Genomic DNA, 16,890 nt, shown 5'->3' with positions numbered 1-16,890 from the left:
GGTAAAACGGTATTTTAATCCTATCTCATTGTAGACCGTCTATAGAGGATTGAGTGACAATTATGGTTGTAACAATGGATAATTAATAGAGCGTTCTATGAATTCAAGAGTGCAATTCCGAGTCTATAGTGGAGTCACGACGAATTAATAAGTTAGTAAATTTATTTGTTAGATTTATGATAACTTATTGGAGTTTGATTTCATAGGCCCATGGTCCCCATTGTACCTTGGATAAAATCATCTAGATAGTCTCAATTAATTGATTTAATCATCAATTAGAATTATCAAAGTTGACCAGGTCAATTTTGGATAGTTTCACAGAGTTGTGTAATTTTGAGAAGAAAAGAGAAATTATGGCAGATTTATTAATTAAGATAAATTGGTATCTAAATTAATAAATAAATTTAAATCAAGGTTCAAATTATAAATAATTAATTTGATAAAGGATTTAAATAATTATTTAATTAATTAAATCAATAGAAAATAATACAGGCCTTGATTTTAAGTCCAATGGGCTTATAATCAAATGGGAAATTTCACGAGCCTATAGCCCATGATAATTTCGACCTAGGGCTTCAAAATGGCTGTTATTTTATTGATTTTTTAATTAAATTAAATGGCATAATTGAGTCTATAAAAGGAGTGCTTAGAGAGAAGTCAAAACAACAAGTTTGATATGTCACAAGTCAGATTTTCTGATAGCTTTAGATTCTCTCTAAACACAAGTCCTTTTTAAAACCACTTTGTTATTTTCTCTTCTTCTCTCTATATCTATCTCATGTGTTGAGAATTACCCACACTAGTCTAGGTGGTTCTAAGGATACATTGGAAGATCGTGAAGAAAATAGAAGATCGGTTCAGTTTCTTGATAATACTCTGCGACAGAAAGGATACAAGAGTTAGAGAAACTGAAGGAAGGACTCTTAATTCCGCTGCGTATACTGTAAGTACTATATTATTTGTTTCTCTTTGAATTCAATTTTAGAAACATGTTTTAGGCTATCTTGTATTAATTTGTTTAATATTAGATATACATGAAAATAAATAAAGATCTTGTATAAGCTTTTTCTAACACTCCATTCATTCTCAAATTCTCAATCACCCCAGATTCAAATGACCCTTTTTCTTGTTTTAAACAAATTTCACATATGTTAAGATATACAAACGCTATTCATTATGAGGGTGTAATTTGGGGAAGAACAGGCCTTTTCCACTAATACGATGTAATTGGCATGCTTCTCAGTCGCTAACTCTCCCATCTGCAAATTAAGCTTCAGTAAATTTATTTTATTTCCCTTTTATGAGACCTGAACATAACATATCTTTATGGAACGACATTTCGTATGGTTTAACGGAATTTATCAAAAAAACATTAACTTTATAAGAACATTTAATTAGTATCCAATAGAACAGCTAATTAGTCACCCAATCGATGTCTACAGATTAAACCGTTGCTCTTTTTCACCGAATAAATACAACATTTGCTCCAATTTAGATCGACACAACTATTTACATGCACAAAGACAATATAAATGCAGAAAAGTCATTTCACCATTCTCTTCAATTCTCTAATTCTCTCATTAGATAAAATCTCATAATAAGAACATCCTTCTCTTGAAACCATTTAAAACTGCTACATCAAGCCATTTAAAAAAAATAAAAAATGAACTTAGACTTGGGGTTTACCAAAACAAGAACAAAAAAGAAATAGAGCAAATAGATGGTGGACTAGAGGCGAGGATAGAACAGTTTGAGGCAAGTTAGAAGAATAAATCTGAGATAGATTCATGGCTACAACCACTATAGATGATACAAGTACACGTGTGTATATATATGTATATATAAATATATAGAAGGAGATACCTTGAAGCAACAGGCGAATGGCATAGAGGAGTGAAGGTGGTGTGGGAAAAATATAATGTAATTAGACATAATAATTGTATAGAAGCAATATGATAAACTAATGTTTATATCTCCTAAATTAATACATAAATATTATAATTATACATAACACAATTTAAATAACTATAATATAAAAATAAATATTATAATTAAGTATAATAAAAAAAGAAATATTATAATTAACAAAATAAAAACCGAGGCCTGTGTAGCACACACTTTCTTTAAAACAGATTCACCAAAGATCCAAATTCACCGTCACCGCCTCGCTGCAGATAGACAAGTAACTCAATTACTTCGCTAAACTAAAAAATGTCCGAACTCTACCAAATCTAAAACTTTTAACTAAAAACCATAATATAAATATAATTATATACCTTAATCAAATTGTTAAGGAATTTTTTTTTATCTTCCTAAACTACTCTTAGAGAAAGATAAAAATCTCTTACAACCAATGTGGGACTAAAATCCCAATTAGTTTTTCTATTCAACACAAAAGAATTCTAACAATCCCCCACATGAATGAAAAATTGACTCAAGGAAAACAACAAAAGAATTAGACCTAGGTGATAGAGTTCAACGTTAGATACCCGCATATGATAAGTAGGTGTTATCCTTTGAACCTTCCCTTGTGTAAGTATATTTACTTTACTGGCTGATCAGTAGACGCGATTTCTTTGAACTGTTCTGTCGTTCATGTAAACGATGATATACCACACACAAGAATATTTCCTGACATATTTTGGTTCTCAATATTATGTTCACTTTTGGCCCTAAACATTTCCCTCATTCTGCAAGAGATATTCTAGGAATCTTCTCTCTCACATAGATGATTTTCTTAATTAAGAATAACCTGATTTGTGATATTCTCTCAGAACTTTTACAAAGCAATTTAGCAGAGTGTTCTCAGTACCAAATTGTGTCTGTCCTCAAATGAAATTCTCCAAGCTATTTATAAACCTGGTTAACAAAATATCTTCCCCTTATTTCGAGAGGTTACAATTTAAATTTGAAATAAATATAATTTAATGCATTAATTACATAATATCCCATGATAATTGGGATTTAATATCAAATAACAACAAATTCCTAAGGAATAAGGATCTCCTAATAGTTGTCGTGTACAAAATGTGTTGCTGACCTCGAATGCATGGTTTACACGTTTTCGAGATCGTCCAACACTTCGAGCTTGTTATTATAGTCAGCAACATCCTTAGCCAATGATTTCATCGAGCTCAATCTTCGGAGACCAACACCTTCGAGCTTGCACTAAGACTCGAATTACACACATGCCTCGGGAAAGACTCGTTCTTTCGAGCTTGATGCTTAAGCTCAAGCCTTCTGACCTTGTGCTCAATCACCAACAGGAACAAGTCATGAATCATGCACATTTATACAAATGTTGCTATTACGTGTCATTTTCGAACTTACACTTTACAAGTTTACATTGCGGTGTCGAAATTTAGGTGTAACAAGTATAATGTAAAAATTTGGTGTAAAATAAAAAAAGTAAGATTTTAATAATATATTTTTAAAAAATAGAGTAGATGAGTTGCTCTAAGAGGATTGAGAACAACTTTTAAAAACATAATGAAAGTATTCTCTAATTTTTCGTTTTTTATTTATTTATTATTAGCAGCAAAAGTCTCTTATCTTTTAATATAGTAATATTTAAATCTCTAATCTTTTTTTAAAGCAAAAGTCTATGATCATATAATAGCATTTAAGTCTCTGATCATCTACGTTAACATATTGGTGCACATGTTCTCTAAAAACTCATTAATTATTTTAATTGATATTAAAATTATAAAAATCAAATAAAATTGTATTAATTAATAAAAAATATATATTACTAAAATATTTTTTTTACTTATTAATTAAATTAAAATTATGATATTGTAAATAATTTTAATTTAATAACATGCAGCAGGAAAATGAAGATCACAGTAATAAAATATAAAGGGATTTCAGTGGTTGGTATCACTTGTAATAAATATCTTGACAAAACTACATAATAAGGTTTTTTAAAGGAATTTATACTATATTGCTGAAAACTAATGGTTTTCCCGACAACTTTGAACAGCATACTGTGAAATTACAAGGAAAAAGATACACATCATGTGAAGAAACTGTATGTTGAAGCATAATAACTCCCAACAAAAAGCCCAAATTCGTTTATTTTATTTTCAATGGAACATACACCTGAGTAATGATATGATTTGAGTAACATTAACACTTTTGTGTACATATTCATGTCATAGCAAGCTAAGTTTGCACCTACTTCACTATACACCTCTTCCTTCCAGAGATTATAGTCAATAAATTTATTGACATTTCAAATAGTCATAACTACACATGAAAAATTATCAAAAAAATTAGTGTTCGGAAACTGATTACAAATAGTTATAGAGAAGATGCAACACTACATAAATAATCTTGTCTTCTCAATAAGTGGTTTATGAAGCAGAAGTTACATTGAAAAGAGAGAGAAAAGAATTCCCACAAAAGAGGTTGAATGGTATGACAATTTCATTTTGATGTAAGAGGAGAGTTATCTAAAATTTTACCACTATTTATCCTAAATGACCACTCATAATAAGTTAGAAAAGAAAAATATGAAGTAGCTGGCAAAACTATAGAGCCCAAACAAAAACTGTTACGGACATGAGCTCGGCCCAAGGGAGAGGCCCAATACAGTTGGATCAGGAAGCATTACAGAGACAAGTGCAAGGGTGGATAGAAGAGGAGGCCCAAAGCAATAAGACAGTGGGTGATAGCCAAGCCGCAGGAACCAGTTCTGGGAAGGAAGCCATTTCGCACAAACCAGAAGGAGAAGCTGATGCGCGTGGGAAGAGGGTGCGCGTGAGACCGGGTTGGCTGAAGGAGTTTGTTAAGCTGGAGAGGAGCTGAAGGAATTACTCACTGATTCCCAAATTCTGTTACTCATTTTATTTTAGCCAATTTTATGTGGAATTTTTCTTAGTTCATATAAATAGCTGGATGTAAAACAATGGGTTTTTATGCAAAGAATTATCTGGCTGAGAGGCTATTGGAGTTTGGCACTGACTTGAAGAGTGAAATTGCTATCATTGGTGCTTTCATTGTTCTTACTCACTATGAAGAACGAAGAGATTGCTGGGCTGCTTCAGGCGTTGGAGCTTAACTTCAAACAACACTCGGATGCTCAATTCCAGAAATTCTCGGCATTATTGGACCAACATGTATCGAAGACAGAGGAGCGTTTAGCACAGATGCCGAACCCAACTTCTGGTGAATCGGAAGGCCGAGCAAGTGCTGAGAGGGAATCAAGTCGCTCAGGTGGTCGACGCACAGAATTTGTTCCTGAGGAGCGAGAGCTGAATTCGCTACTCAAAACTCTACGAGTGAAGGTGCCACGGTTTGATGGCTCGGATGTGGAAGACTGGGTTTATAAAATCAATAAGTTCTTCGATCTGCACAAAGTGGATGACGGAATGAGATTGGCCATGGTCGCTTTTCATTTAGATGGGGCGCCATCGACTTGGTTTCAATGGATGGAGAAAGGCGGGGCACTAACAGATTGGAATTCGTTTCTCCGAGCATTGCAACAACGCTTTGGGACTTCCATTTATGATGACCCACTGGGAAGGATCTCCAAGCTTACTCAATCGGGCAAAGTAGCCGACTATCGGGCCGAATTTGAGGCATTAATGTCGCGAATCACTGGAGTTTCAGAGGTGATGTTTATGAACTTTTTTATTTGGGGTCTTTAGCTCGAAATCAGACGTGAACTGTTGCTGTCTAAACCAGTGGATTTGGGTGATGCCATGGCTAAGGCACAACTGTTTGAGGATCGGAATGAAGATTTAGGGGGTCGGCGTCGATCGGAAACAACACGGACAGGCTAGTATACTAAACCGATTACATCTCATGCTGCTACACCTATCAATACAGTTGTTCCTTACAACATGAGTCCACCAGGGTCTTCTTCAACAAATCCTCCACTGTCCAAAGCAGCTAGTAACCCACCGTTGCCAATTAAGAAGTTATCGCCAGCGAAACTCAAAGACAGACGGGATAAGGGCCTTTGCTTCACATGTGATGAGAAGTTTAGCTACGGCCATAAATGTAAGAATCGGATGCTAATACTCTGTGCCCATGACGACGAAGACAATGAACTTGTTCAGGAACACATGACCAGCGAGCTTGATGAGACGACAGAGGATGAAGTAAGCCTTCACTCACTTTCTAACTCCATGAACCCACGCATTTTTCGGATAATGGCGCAACATGGAACCGAAACATTGGAGGTGTTAATTGATACCGGCAGCAACAATAACTTTATACAAGAAGCATTAGTGGCTCAGTTGAAGTTACCATGGGAGGAGACAAAGCGTTTCAAGGTGTATATGGGTAATGGTCACTTTTTATTGTGTTCAAAACTATGCCGAGCAGTGGAGTTGATTTTGCAAGGGCATCGTTACGTGGTGGATTTGTATGTATTGCCGATTTGCGGGTTGGATATAGTTTTGGGAATGCAGTGGTTGCAAACATTAGGCCCGTGTGTGCATGACCATAAGGCTCTCACAATGGAATTCTCTTGGGAAGGGAGCACGGTCAAACTGGCAGGTTCGACAGAGGTGGCGGCCCACCAATTGTCCTTCACACAGCTTCACGCTTTGTTTCGCGAAGGAGACATCCGAGACTATTTCAGATTGTCGACTACACTACCAGAACCACAAGAGGAAGTAGCAGTACTTAGTGGGATTGAGGCAGCTTTTCCTCAGGAAGCAGCGGGTCTTTTGTCAGACTTTCGGGATGTTTTTGACGAGCCCAAGCAGTTACCACCACACCGCAGTATAGATCATCGCATTTTTCTCCAACCAGGGACGTTACCCATCAATGTTCGGCCGTATAGATACCCCTATTTTCAAAAAGATATCATTGAACAGCTGGTCAAGGAAATGCAGCAGTACGGGTTCATAAGGCCGAGTACCAGTCCGTATTCGTCTCCGGTGTTGCTAGTGAAGAAAAAGGATGGCTCATGGAGATTTTGCGTGGATTACCGGGCACTTAATGGCATCACCATCAAAGACTGTTTTCCGATTCCAACCATTGTCGAGTTTTTGGACGAGTTGGGTCATGCGAAGGTTTTCTCTAAATTGGACCTGCGCGCTGGGTATCATCAGATAAGAATGGATCAACGGGACATACATAAAACTGCATTTCGTACTCACGAGGGACACTACGAGTTTGTTGTAATGCCGTTCGGACTGACCAATGCTCCTTCCACTTTTCAGGCAGCCATGAACCAACTTTTCAGACCTTATTTGCGCCGCTTTGTTACTGTATTTTTCGATGATATCCTGGTGTACAGTAGTACTTTGGAGGAACACGTGGACCATTTGAAGGCTGTTTTGCAACTCCTACGAAATCACAGTTTTTATGCGAAGGCAAGTAAGTGTCAGTTTTTTCAGGATACAATTGAATATTTGGGACACATTGTTTCATGGCGGGGAGTTAAAGCCGACCCAGCGAAGACTGCAGCCATGGTCGAGTGGCCCGTACCTCAGACCCTCAAACAATTGCGCGGTTTCCTCGGCCTCACGGTTTACTATCGCAGATTCGTTGCCCATTATGCTACGCTGGCCGCCCCACTCACTGAACTACTAAAAAAAGATAGTTTTCACTGGAATCCACAAGCAGCAGCCGCCTTTGAACAGTTGAAGACAGCAATGACATCCACCTCGGTCCTTCACCTACCAGATTTTTCTAAGACATTTATTGTGGAAACTGATGCTTCTAATGTGGGTATTGGTGGTGTGTTAATGCAGGAGGATCACCCTTTAGCTTTTTTCAGCAAAAAATTGGACCCCAAATTTGCAAATGCTTCGGCTTACAGTAAAGAGATGCGGGCAATAGTAGAAGCAGTCCATAAATGGCGTCAATATCTATTGGGTCGTCACTTCATTATTCGAACAGACCATAAGAGCCTCAAAGAGCTGCTTACACAAGTGGTTCAAACACCCGAGCAACAACAATTTTTACACAAACTCATGGGGTTCCAATTCTCTATTGAGTATAAGCGAGGCACACAAAATTCTGCAGCAGATGCACTCTCAAGACAGTCCGCCGAAGCTCACTCATCGCTGCATTTGGCAATAAGTTCAGGGTCCTTTGAATTCCTAGAGGAACTGCGGCAAGAGAACGTGACGTGCCCAGATTTACGCTCCTTACACAACCAGCTGGAACAAGGAACTTTGGACAGCTCCATATACTCTGCTCGTGATGGGTTAATGTACCACCACAACCGCTTATTACTCAGTAAAAACTCTAATTTGAAGACTCAATTATTGACTGAATTCCACTCATCACTCGTTGGGGGCCATGCTGGCACAGATCGCACGTATATAGGGGTGAGCAAAAAAAATTTATGGCCGGGTATTCGCAGAGATGTTAAGGTGTTTGTTCGTTCTTGTCCGACTTGCCAAACCATTAAATATTCTCCAAATGCACCTTATGGATTACTACAGCCACTTCCGATTCCAGAGCGTGTTTGGGAGGATTTAGCAATGGATTTTATAGTGGGATTACCGAATTCGGGTGGAGTGACCAACATTTTAGTTGTTGTTGACAGATTTACAAAATATGCTCACTTTGGAGCCTTGCCGAACCATTATTCAGCGACTAAAGTGGCGGAACTATTTACAAACATGGTGATCAAACTACACGGGCTGCCAAGAACAATTATATCTGACCGGGACCCAATTTTTACAAGTGCATTTTGGAAGAAGTTATTCGAATTTATGGGGACAACGCTCAAGATGAGTTCGGCTTACCACCCACAAACGGATGGTCAAACGGAAGTCACCAATAGATACTTGGAGCAATATTTGAGAGCGTTCTCAGCCGATCACCCAAAGCAATGGAGCAAGTTTTTATCTTGGGCTGAATATCACTACAATACCAGCCACCATTCAGCCATTGGGATGACACCATTTCAAGCTGTCTATGGCCGATCACCATCAACAATACCTGCTTATACCAGAGGAGCAACAACATTACAGGCCGTGGAGGAGGATCTTTTAACCAGAGATGATATTTTACAAAAATTGAAGGCTCACTTACAGCAAGCTCAAAATAGAATGCAGCAACAGGCCAACAAGAAGAGGAAGGATATCGAATTTCAAGTGGGTGACTTGGTTTTAGTCAAGTTGCAACCTTATCGACAGTCAACGGTAGCTAAACGACTTAACTCCAAATTGTGCCGCCGCTACTTTGGACCGTTTGCTGTGATAAATCGAGTTGGGCAAGTGGCGTATAAACTAGAGCTTCCACCAGACAGCCGTATTCATCCCACATTTCATGTCTCTATGCTCAAACCTTATTATGGACAACCTGCTCAACAATGTTATCATCTGCCCGAACTGAGTGTAGCTAACAAACCACTCATGTTGCCCATGGCTATCCTAGCTACCCGCAGCATCCAAGGCCCTCATTCAATGATAAAACAGGTGTTGGTCCAATGGACCTTAAGCTCCCCAGAGGACGCGACTTGGGAGGATTTTTCCACCTTTTGCCAAACTTACAATTTGACCAACCTTGAGGACAAGGTTACTTTCGAAGATGGGGGTATTGTTACGGACATGAGCTCGGCCCAAGGGAGAGGCCCAATACAATTGGATCAGGAAGCATTACAGAGACAAGTGCAAGGGTGGATAGAAGAGGAGGCCCAAAGCAATAAGACAGTGGGTGATAGCCAAGCCGCAGGAACCAGTTCTGGGAAGGAAGCCATTTCGCACAAACCAGAAGGAGAAGCTGATGCGCGTGGGAAGAGGGTGCGCGTGAGACCGGGTTGGCTGAAGGAGTTTGTTAAGCTGGAGAGGAGCTGAAGGAATTACTCACTGATTCCCAAATTCTGTTACTCATTTTATTTTAGCCAATTTTATGTGGATTTTTCTTAGTTCATATAAATAGCTGGATGTAAAACAATGGGTTTTTATGCAAAGAATTATCTGGCTGAGAGGCTATTGGAGTTTGGCACTGACTTGAAGAGTGCAATTGCTATAAAAAACAATGCTAGTAAATAATAGGAAGCAGTCAGATGCATAACTGTACAGCCAAAAAATAAAAAACGAAAAGAATTTTACAAAACTGCATAGACATCCTCACGTGTTTTTATTGAACTGCTAATCTCTGGAGATGATCCAAGAAGACTTCAAAACTCACATCGTCCGTAAAGATGACATCGACGCCAGGTAGAGGAGTGTCATTGTTGTATGTAGCCGACGGATTCTGTTTCGCCAAAAGAAACCGAGCCTTGCACAAAAATGCATCAAGCTATACACAACTTAGCAGCCAATATAGTAACACAACCGACCAATGTACCGGAAGAAAAAGAGATTTGTACACCATTGAACACGAGAACGCATAAAAGTGTGAAACATCAGAATACCTGAGAACCATACTGATCACAAACCACTAAGCGAGGAACCGGAAATCTTTCCTTCACTATTGCATCTGCATCAACATGAGGAGCTTGCAGCAACTGGGCAAATGCCTGCAAGCACAAAATACATACGAGTTCATAGTGTATGATTCAACATGACAACTTTATTGTACGATTTATTAACCATTTTTGTCTAATTTTGTGTGTATTTCCTTTTAACTCAAGATCCAGGCGAATTAGATAACTCAGTTAGATAAGAATAGAGACTTGACCATCATTACTAGATGGCATATGATGGCAAAAGAAATATATTATCTGTAAGCTATTTGCAAAAAAGAAGTTTGGTACCAAGCCAAGTGTGCCTGTTTAACCACCTAAATTAGAGCAGGAAGAAGTGGACGAGAAAAAAGATAGGCTGATAGTTGTGATGCAAAAGCATAGCAGGACGTATAAGAACATTTTAGTTGCTAGATGTGTAAATGCAATAAATGACAATAATCATTACACGAGTACAAAATACTGATGAGATATCTTTCAAATTCTCTACCAAAAGAGATTACCTGATGTTCAGGCATATTATGATATCCAGCTTTTCGCCACTGAGCAATAATTGAGCCATGAGAAATCACAACAGAAAAATAAGAATCCAAAAGTAAAATCCTGTCAGCTGCAATGGCAGCAACATCAAGAAGTGCTGCTTCTGGGCCTGAATGAAATGAGTATGAGATCAACGAAGGCTGAATCATGACAACTGAATTGGCAACATTTTCCCGATATAGGATCATTCTGAAATATGCAGTCTCATCTGGGCTGGTGTTAAAAACCTGTAATAAATCATATTTGATTTTATTAAAACTTTTAATTGACAGCATGATAATAACCAAATTGAAATCTTTTGAAAGAAAAAACATTGCAGGAATGTAAACACAATATTATATATCTGGACAAACCGAGAACGTCTTAAATGAAAAATAAATTGAGGAAATATAGACAATCGAGGAGATAAGCTGAAAGTAGACGGGCTGTCTTTTTGGTTATATATGTATATGGACTTCAATTATTCATCAGAGTGATGATGAACTTTCATACAAGCCCCTCTATTTCACATGGGTTTGGACAGAATCGTTCTAAATTCCAATTTGACCTCATTAAAAACATTATGGAACAGTTTAAAGAAATCTCAGCCCACTTGACTTTAGAAAGAGTAATGGGTTAGGGTACAAAGAGATAACTAAACATAAAATCCCGGATAATTCATTCAACAAATAAAATGATCTGAATCACCATTTCATTACAAAAAAAAAATTAAAACTCCTAATATTATTGATAAGCTAAAGAAATATAGCTTGAACAACACTTTTTGCAGCCATTCATGCCAACAATCTGAAAGAGTTTAATTCTACTTGAGCTAGCACATCTAGGCTCAAGTACAAGGCAAAGCCCCTAAATGCATACAACGATAAATAAAATCCTAGAAACTAGTCATAGATTGTTAGGACCAAGCCACTTCTCCAAAATGAAACAAAGGAGAAGCAGAATACTCCTATGCAGAGGTCCACTATTGCTCACCGTCTGGCTTAGGTGCTTCTTTAATCTCATCTGTGCCCTCATCCTACAAAACATGACAGCAGATATTGCTCAATAACAAATCAAAACTTCAAGAATTTGCATCAAACATACATGTTTGTGAAAAAAAAATACCTATTTCGAAACAATCATTTATAGGGGAGTTGTAGAATAGGGAATAGATTCAAACCTGCATGTCTGAGGTCCACAAAGTGAGATTATCACGAAGAAGCTGCATTATCAAAGTGCTATCCTTGTAGGATTCCTCACCTAATGTATCCAGCTCGGCTATTGCATCGTCAAAAGCCTAAGTAAAACATAAAAAAGAAAAATAGAATGAGAAGCTAAACAAAAACACTCATATCATAATCAGAAATATCATAGGGCATAGAACAGAGGGAAAAGAAAATAAAAACACCTGAAAATGTAAAATCCAACAATCTAACATAAGACAAATCTTATACATCAGATGCAATTAGAATCAAAATGTTAAGATAATTTTTACATAAAATATGAGAAGGATCCTCAACCTCATTAAATGAGGTTCTCCAAATAAAGTAGATTGTTCACAAAAAAGGCAGCATCTAAAAGTGTGAATAATCCAGCTAAGATAGGTCAGAAAATGGTCAACATCAAACGACAAATAACAAGTTCTTTAAATATAACCAAAAGAAGGATGACAGGAACCAAATAGCCTCCTGCCTTCTCACAACTCAATCTATAGGAGTTGGGAGAAAAAAAGTTATCTTTTGTCTTCTTTTTCTTCCCAGAAGAATTTATTCGTTATTATTTAATAGGAACTTCTTGGACACACATGTTCTAAACTAAATCCCGTTTCACAAAATTGTTATTTGAATTATATTTCAGATTTGGTTGCTTAATCGAATACAAATTCAATCTTGCGATCCAATTTACAATCTGATTATGATCATCCCCACATTTACGGCCGAAAGCCAATATCATATGAATTCAAGATCTCGACATAAATCAAATCAAAGTAAGGATTTAGAGTTTCATTTCTTTACCTGCTTTGCAAGAGTGCAAGCCCGATCAGGAGAATTCAAGATCTCATAGTAAAATACAGAGAAGTTGAGTGCCAATCCTAGGCGGATGGGATGAGTTGGGGGAAGTTCAGTAGTTGCAATGTCCTGCAAATAAAGAAGTTAAGATAAAACACAAAGTGAGCTCATTTCAATTGGAAAAAAGGGCATAATTTGTTCAAAATGCCATAGAATCTAAAGTAACAACATGGATTAGATTCTGCCATTAAAATAAAACTAAATTAAAGAAAAATTACGAATCAGAAATACAAAAAGGCAAAGACCCAAATGAAATAAGTCGAATCGAACCAAAAGGCCTAACCTGAGCGGCCTTGTAGGCAGAGAGGGTATTCTCGGCGGCCTCCTTTCGATCGGAACCATTTTGGAATTCAGCGAGGTACCTGTGATAATCACCCTTCATTTTCAGGTAAAAGACCTTGGATTCAGCGGCGGTAGCGGAAGGAACGAGCTTCTTCTCGAGCAGATCCAGAATGTCGCCGCATATGGAGGCGAGCTCGTTCTCGATCTTGGACCTGTAGTCCTTAATGGTGGACACGTGTTCGGCATTGCCGCGAGTCTCCTCCTTCTGCTCAATGGAGGAGACGATCCGCCACGAGGCGCGGCGAGCTCCGACCATGTTCTTGTAAGCGACGGAGAAGAGGTTGCGCTCCTCGACTGTGAGCTCGCCGACATCGAGATCTCCGGTGACGAGCTTTTTCATGAAATCAGCCATCTCGTCGTAACGCTCGGCCTGTTCGGCCAGTTTGGCCATGTAAACATTGTCTTCGCGTGTGACCGCCATTGATGGAGCTCAAACTTTGGGTTTGGCGTTGGGAATTGAATCAGATAGAACGAGAAGAAAACTGGGAAGAATCCGAAACTTTTGTTTTTGTATCGGGAAATAAATAAAGTAGTCAAATAAATAAACAAAATAAGTTTATTAATTGCTTTTTAATTAAAATGTCGCATTTTTTTAAGCGTTTTATTCTCTACCGTTAATTAATGGAGTTGATTTCAAAAATAGAAATTCTAAATCTTAATAGTAGTTGATTTAAATATGGGAACCGCTCCCCTAAAAAAAAAAATATATATATCATACAATCTACTAAGGCAGTATATGCCCACACACAAAAAGCGTCTAAAATTTTTAGTTTATTTCCAATATTATCTTTTTTTTATTCTTCATTTTTTATCTTTTAGCTGGGTCCAATATGCATCAAATTCATTCCTTTCTCTTTCTTTCATAATTTTTTGTTGTGGTCAAACTTTATACATATATTCATATAATTGTTTTTAATCTTTATCTAATTATTTATTGGGCTATATTTTTTTTATATATTTTACAATAATATTTATTTAAAAATAATAAATAATTTAAAAAATTAAATATGATACTTTTAGATATTTTACCATAATTATCTAAAAATAATAAATAATTAAATAAATTAAAATATGATATTTTTTAGATATTTTACTATAATAATTATTTAAAAATAATAAAATTATTTTATAACTTAAATAAAATTTGATTAAACTTAAACTCAATATCATATTAAACATATAATATAATCTACTATGAATTAGCAACAAATTTTAAAAAAAAAAAACTAGCAAGAGGTATAATATTTAATATTACATTAAACATATAATATATATTCTCTTCTTGTCACTCTCAAATTTAAAAGTTATAACAAACATAAATTTAAGCAAAAATAAATAAATTATTTAATTAAAATATGATATTTATTTGAAATTTATATGATATTAATATAAATTTAATAAAAATAATTAATAAATTCTATAAATAAAACTAATATATATCTAGTATATATGCACACATATATGAACCGCTAAACATTACATGAGGTGGTTAAGATGTGTTCAATGTAAAATTTATTATCATTTTAACTTAGTCTTTTAGCATTTATTTATATTGAGAAGTTTTCAATGGTTAGTTAACATAGTGGTTACTTTTTAGTGACACGTTATAATAAGTTGTTAAAAAGGTTTTCATTTTAATATTTAAATTATTTTTTATTAATATAATAATTATGTAATTATGTAATTATTATAATTTTTTTTTTTTGGGTTCATGAAGCTAATTCTTCTTGACCAAAAAAAAATAATTATGTAATTAATAATTAATTATTTTTATTTATATTTTTACAAGTAAGAATATTCAATTATTTTATATTTTATATTTTATATTTTAGTCCTATTTTAATTTTTTTAATATTTAATTTTAAATAATTAACTCTTACACCATAAGATAAATACTAATTTGAATTTCACTAAAAAATATATAAAATAAAATTTACTTTTTGGTAAGAGAATATACTCATTTGGTATGAAATATAGGTATGAAATAAACTTATAATCATAGAATCGACTAGTTTTAGTACCTTCTAATATGAAAAATTCTTATAAAGTATCTTATATATATAAAATTAATAAAAAAATAGTACATTATACTGAATTTTGGTCAACAAGTTTTGGATAATATCTAAATTGCCCTTACATATAACATCTTAAGTTATTAAAACTAAAATAGTATGATATTTATAATTGGTCCAATTTTATTTTTCATTAAATTAATTTTAGAGTAAATTGCGGTTAAAATAATCAATGTTTTCAAAATATTAAACTTTTATACCTAATCTTTTTTGCGATAAATATATCAATGTCTTTAAAATGTTGTACTTTTATACTCAAATATTTTTTTTTGGCCATAAATGTACTCAATATTTTTGAAATGTTACACTTTTATACTTATTTTTTATTATTTTAATAATTAATAAAAAAGTAAAAAAAAAATATAGGTTTTTAATTATTTTTTTAATTTTAAATTATTTTCTCTTTCTTATTCTTTCTCAAAATAACTATTTTTATTAAAAATTAACAAATATTTTATTAAAATTAATAAAAAATAATTAAAATTTTATATTTTCCCATCAATTTAAAATATAATTTAAATAAAAAAGTGAATGAAAAATATAAGTTATAATTATTTGATTAATTTTAAAATCTTAATTTTTTTTATTGTTTTGAAAAAGAATAAAGAAGTTAAATTAATTTAAAAAACAATTAAAAACATATGTTTTCCCTTCACTTTCTTATTATTTCTCAAAATAATAATAATAAAAAAATAGGTATAAAAGTACAATTTTTTAAAAACATTGTGTATATTTATCTCAAAAAAAAGTTTGGATATAAAAATGCAACATTCCAAAGACATTTAGTATATTTACCGCTAAAAAAATTAGGTATAAAAGTGCAATATTTTAAAAATATTAAGTCTCTTAGTCATAATTTACTCTTAATTTTATAATTAAAAAAGCTAATTAAAAATACATTTAATCAAAATAAAACATATTAAATATAAATAAATTTTATTTTCTTCCTCTGTCTCCTCATTTCTTCTCTTTCCCGTTCTTTCTTCTTCTATAAACTACATCACTCGTGACATGACACCACGAGCAGTGTCTCCAACATGGGCTATAATTTCCATAGCTCTTCTTGGCCTTGAGGATTAATCAATTAAAGCCCACGATGAGGTTGAGCTGGGATCCCCTTGGCACCATGATTGGTTCACTTTCTCCATTTGCATACCAAACTATGGTTTTGTCAGGTATGTTGGTGTGTTATATTATTTAACGCACAAATTGTGGCAACCATTAAACGGTAGTTGTAGTAAAATCGGGCAATCGATTCACAAAAAGGTAACCTAAAACCAAAAAATTAGTAGAAAATAACATAAAAAATTAGTAACATGAAATAAATAAAAATAAAAATAAAAAGATATTTGAGATTTTGGTGTTGTCTTTTGATGAAATGATAAAATAAGACAAGTGAAATAAAAATAAGGTGTAATCAAGAGTTGAGAAGTAGAAAGGTTTCAAGAATCATCCATATGCTTGTTTTGTTATATAATTACTTGATTTACAAAAATACACAAGT

General features: G+C 34.6%; 2 protein-coding genes and 1 pseudogene across 4 annotated transcripts; all 3 read right to left on the bottom strand.

The window, feature by feature from the left end:
- Window positions 1-1,299, bottom strand: part of LOC133832153 (geranylgeranyl transferase type-2 subunit beta 1-like) — a 52,060-nt pseudogene extending 50,761 nt beyond the window's left edge.
- An 8,648-nt stretch (window positions 1,300-9,947) lies between these two features.
- LOC133830398 (protein transport protein SEC23 F-like) lies at window positions 9,948-11,421 on the bottom strand. 3 transcript variants are annotated; one of them, XM_062260372.1, is made up of 3 exons: window positions 10,888-11,421; window positions 10,334-10,438; window positions 9,948-10,218 (listed from the first exon to the last, which is right to left on the bottom strand). In XM_062260372.1, exons 1-3 carry the CDS (start codon window positions 11,236-11,238, stop codon window positions 10,057-10,059), a joined length of 618 nt encoding a protein of 205 aa, XP_062116356.1. In that variant the 5' UTR covers window positions 11,239-11,421; the 3' UTR covers window positions 9,948-10,056. The 3 variants fall into 3 exon arrangements, with proteins under 3 accessions (XP_062116356.1, XP_062116357.1, XP_062116358.1); XM_062260373.1 differs by having other exon boundaries at window positions 9,948-10,197; XM_062260374.1 differs by having other exon boundaries at window positions 9,948-10,173.
- Window positions 11,422-11,559: 138 nt separating this feature from the next.
- LOC133830397 (14-3-3-like protein 16R) lies at window positions 11,560-13,943 on the bottom strand. Its single transcript, XM_062260371.1, has 4 exons — window positions 13,256-13,943; window positions 12,919-13,041; window positions 12,084-12,200; window positions 11,560-11,939 (listed from the first exon to the last, which is right to left on the bottom strand). Exons 1-4 carry the CDS (start codon window positions 13,733-13,735, stop codon window positions 11,886-11,888), a joined length of 774 nt encoding a protein of 257 aa, XP_062116355.1. The 5' UTR covers window positions 13,736-13,943; the 3' UTR covers window positions 11,560-11,885.
- Window positions 13,944-16,890: the final 2,947 nt, after the last annotated feature.

This window comes from Humulus lupulus, chromosome 4, assembly GCF_963169125.1.
Source record: "Humulus lupulus chromosome 4, drHumLupu1.1, whole genome shotgun sequence".
In the NCBI taxonomy this organism is placed as follows: Eukaryota; Viridiplantae; Streptophyta; class Magnoliopsida; order Rosales; family Cannabaceae; genus Humulus; species Humulus lupulus.
Note: the sequence above shows the minus strand (reverse complement) of the source record. Positions and strands in the feature narration are given on the sequence as shown.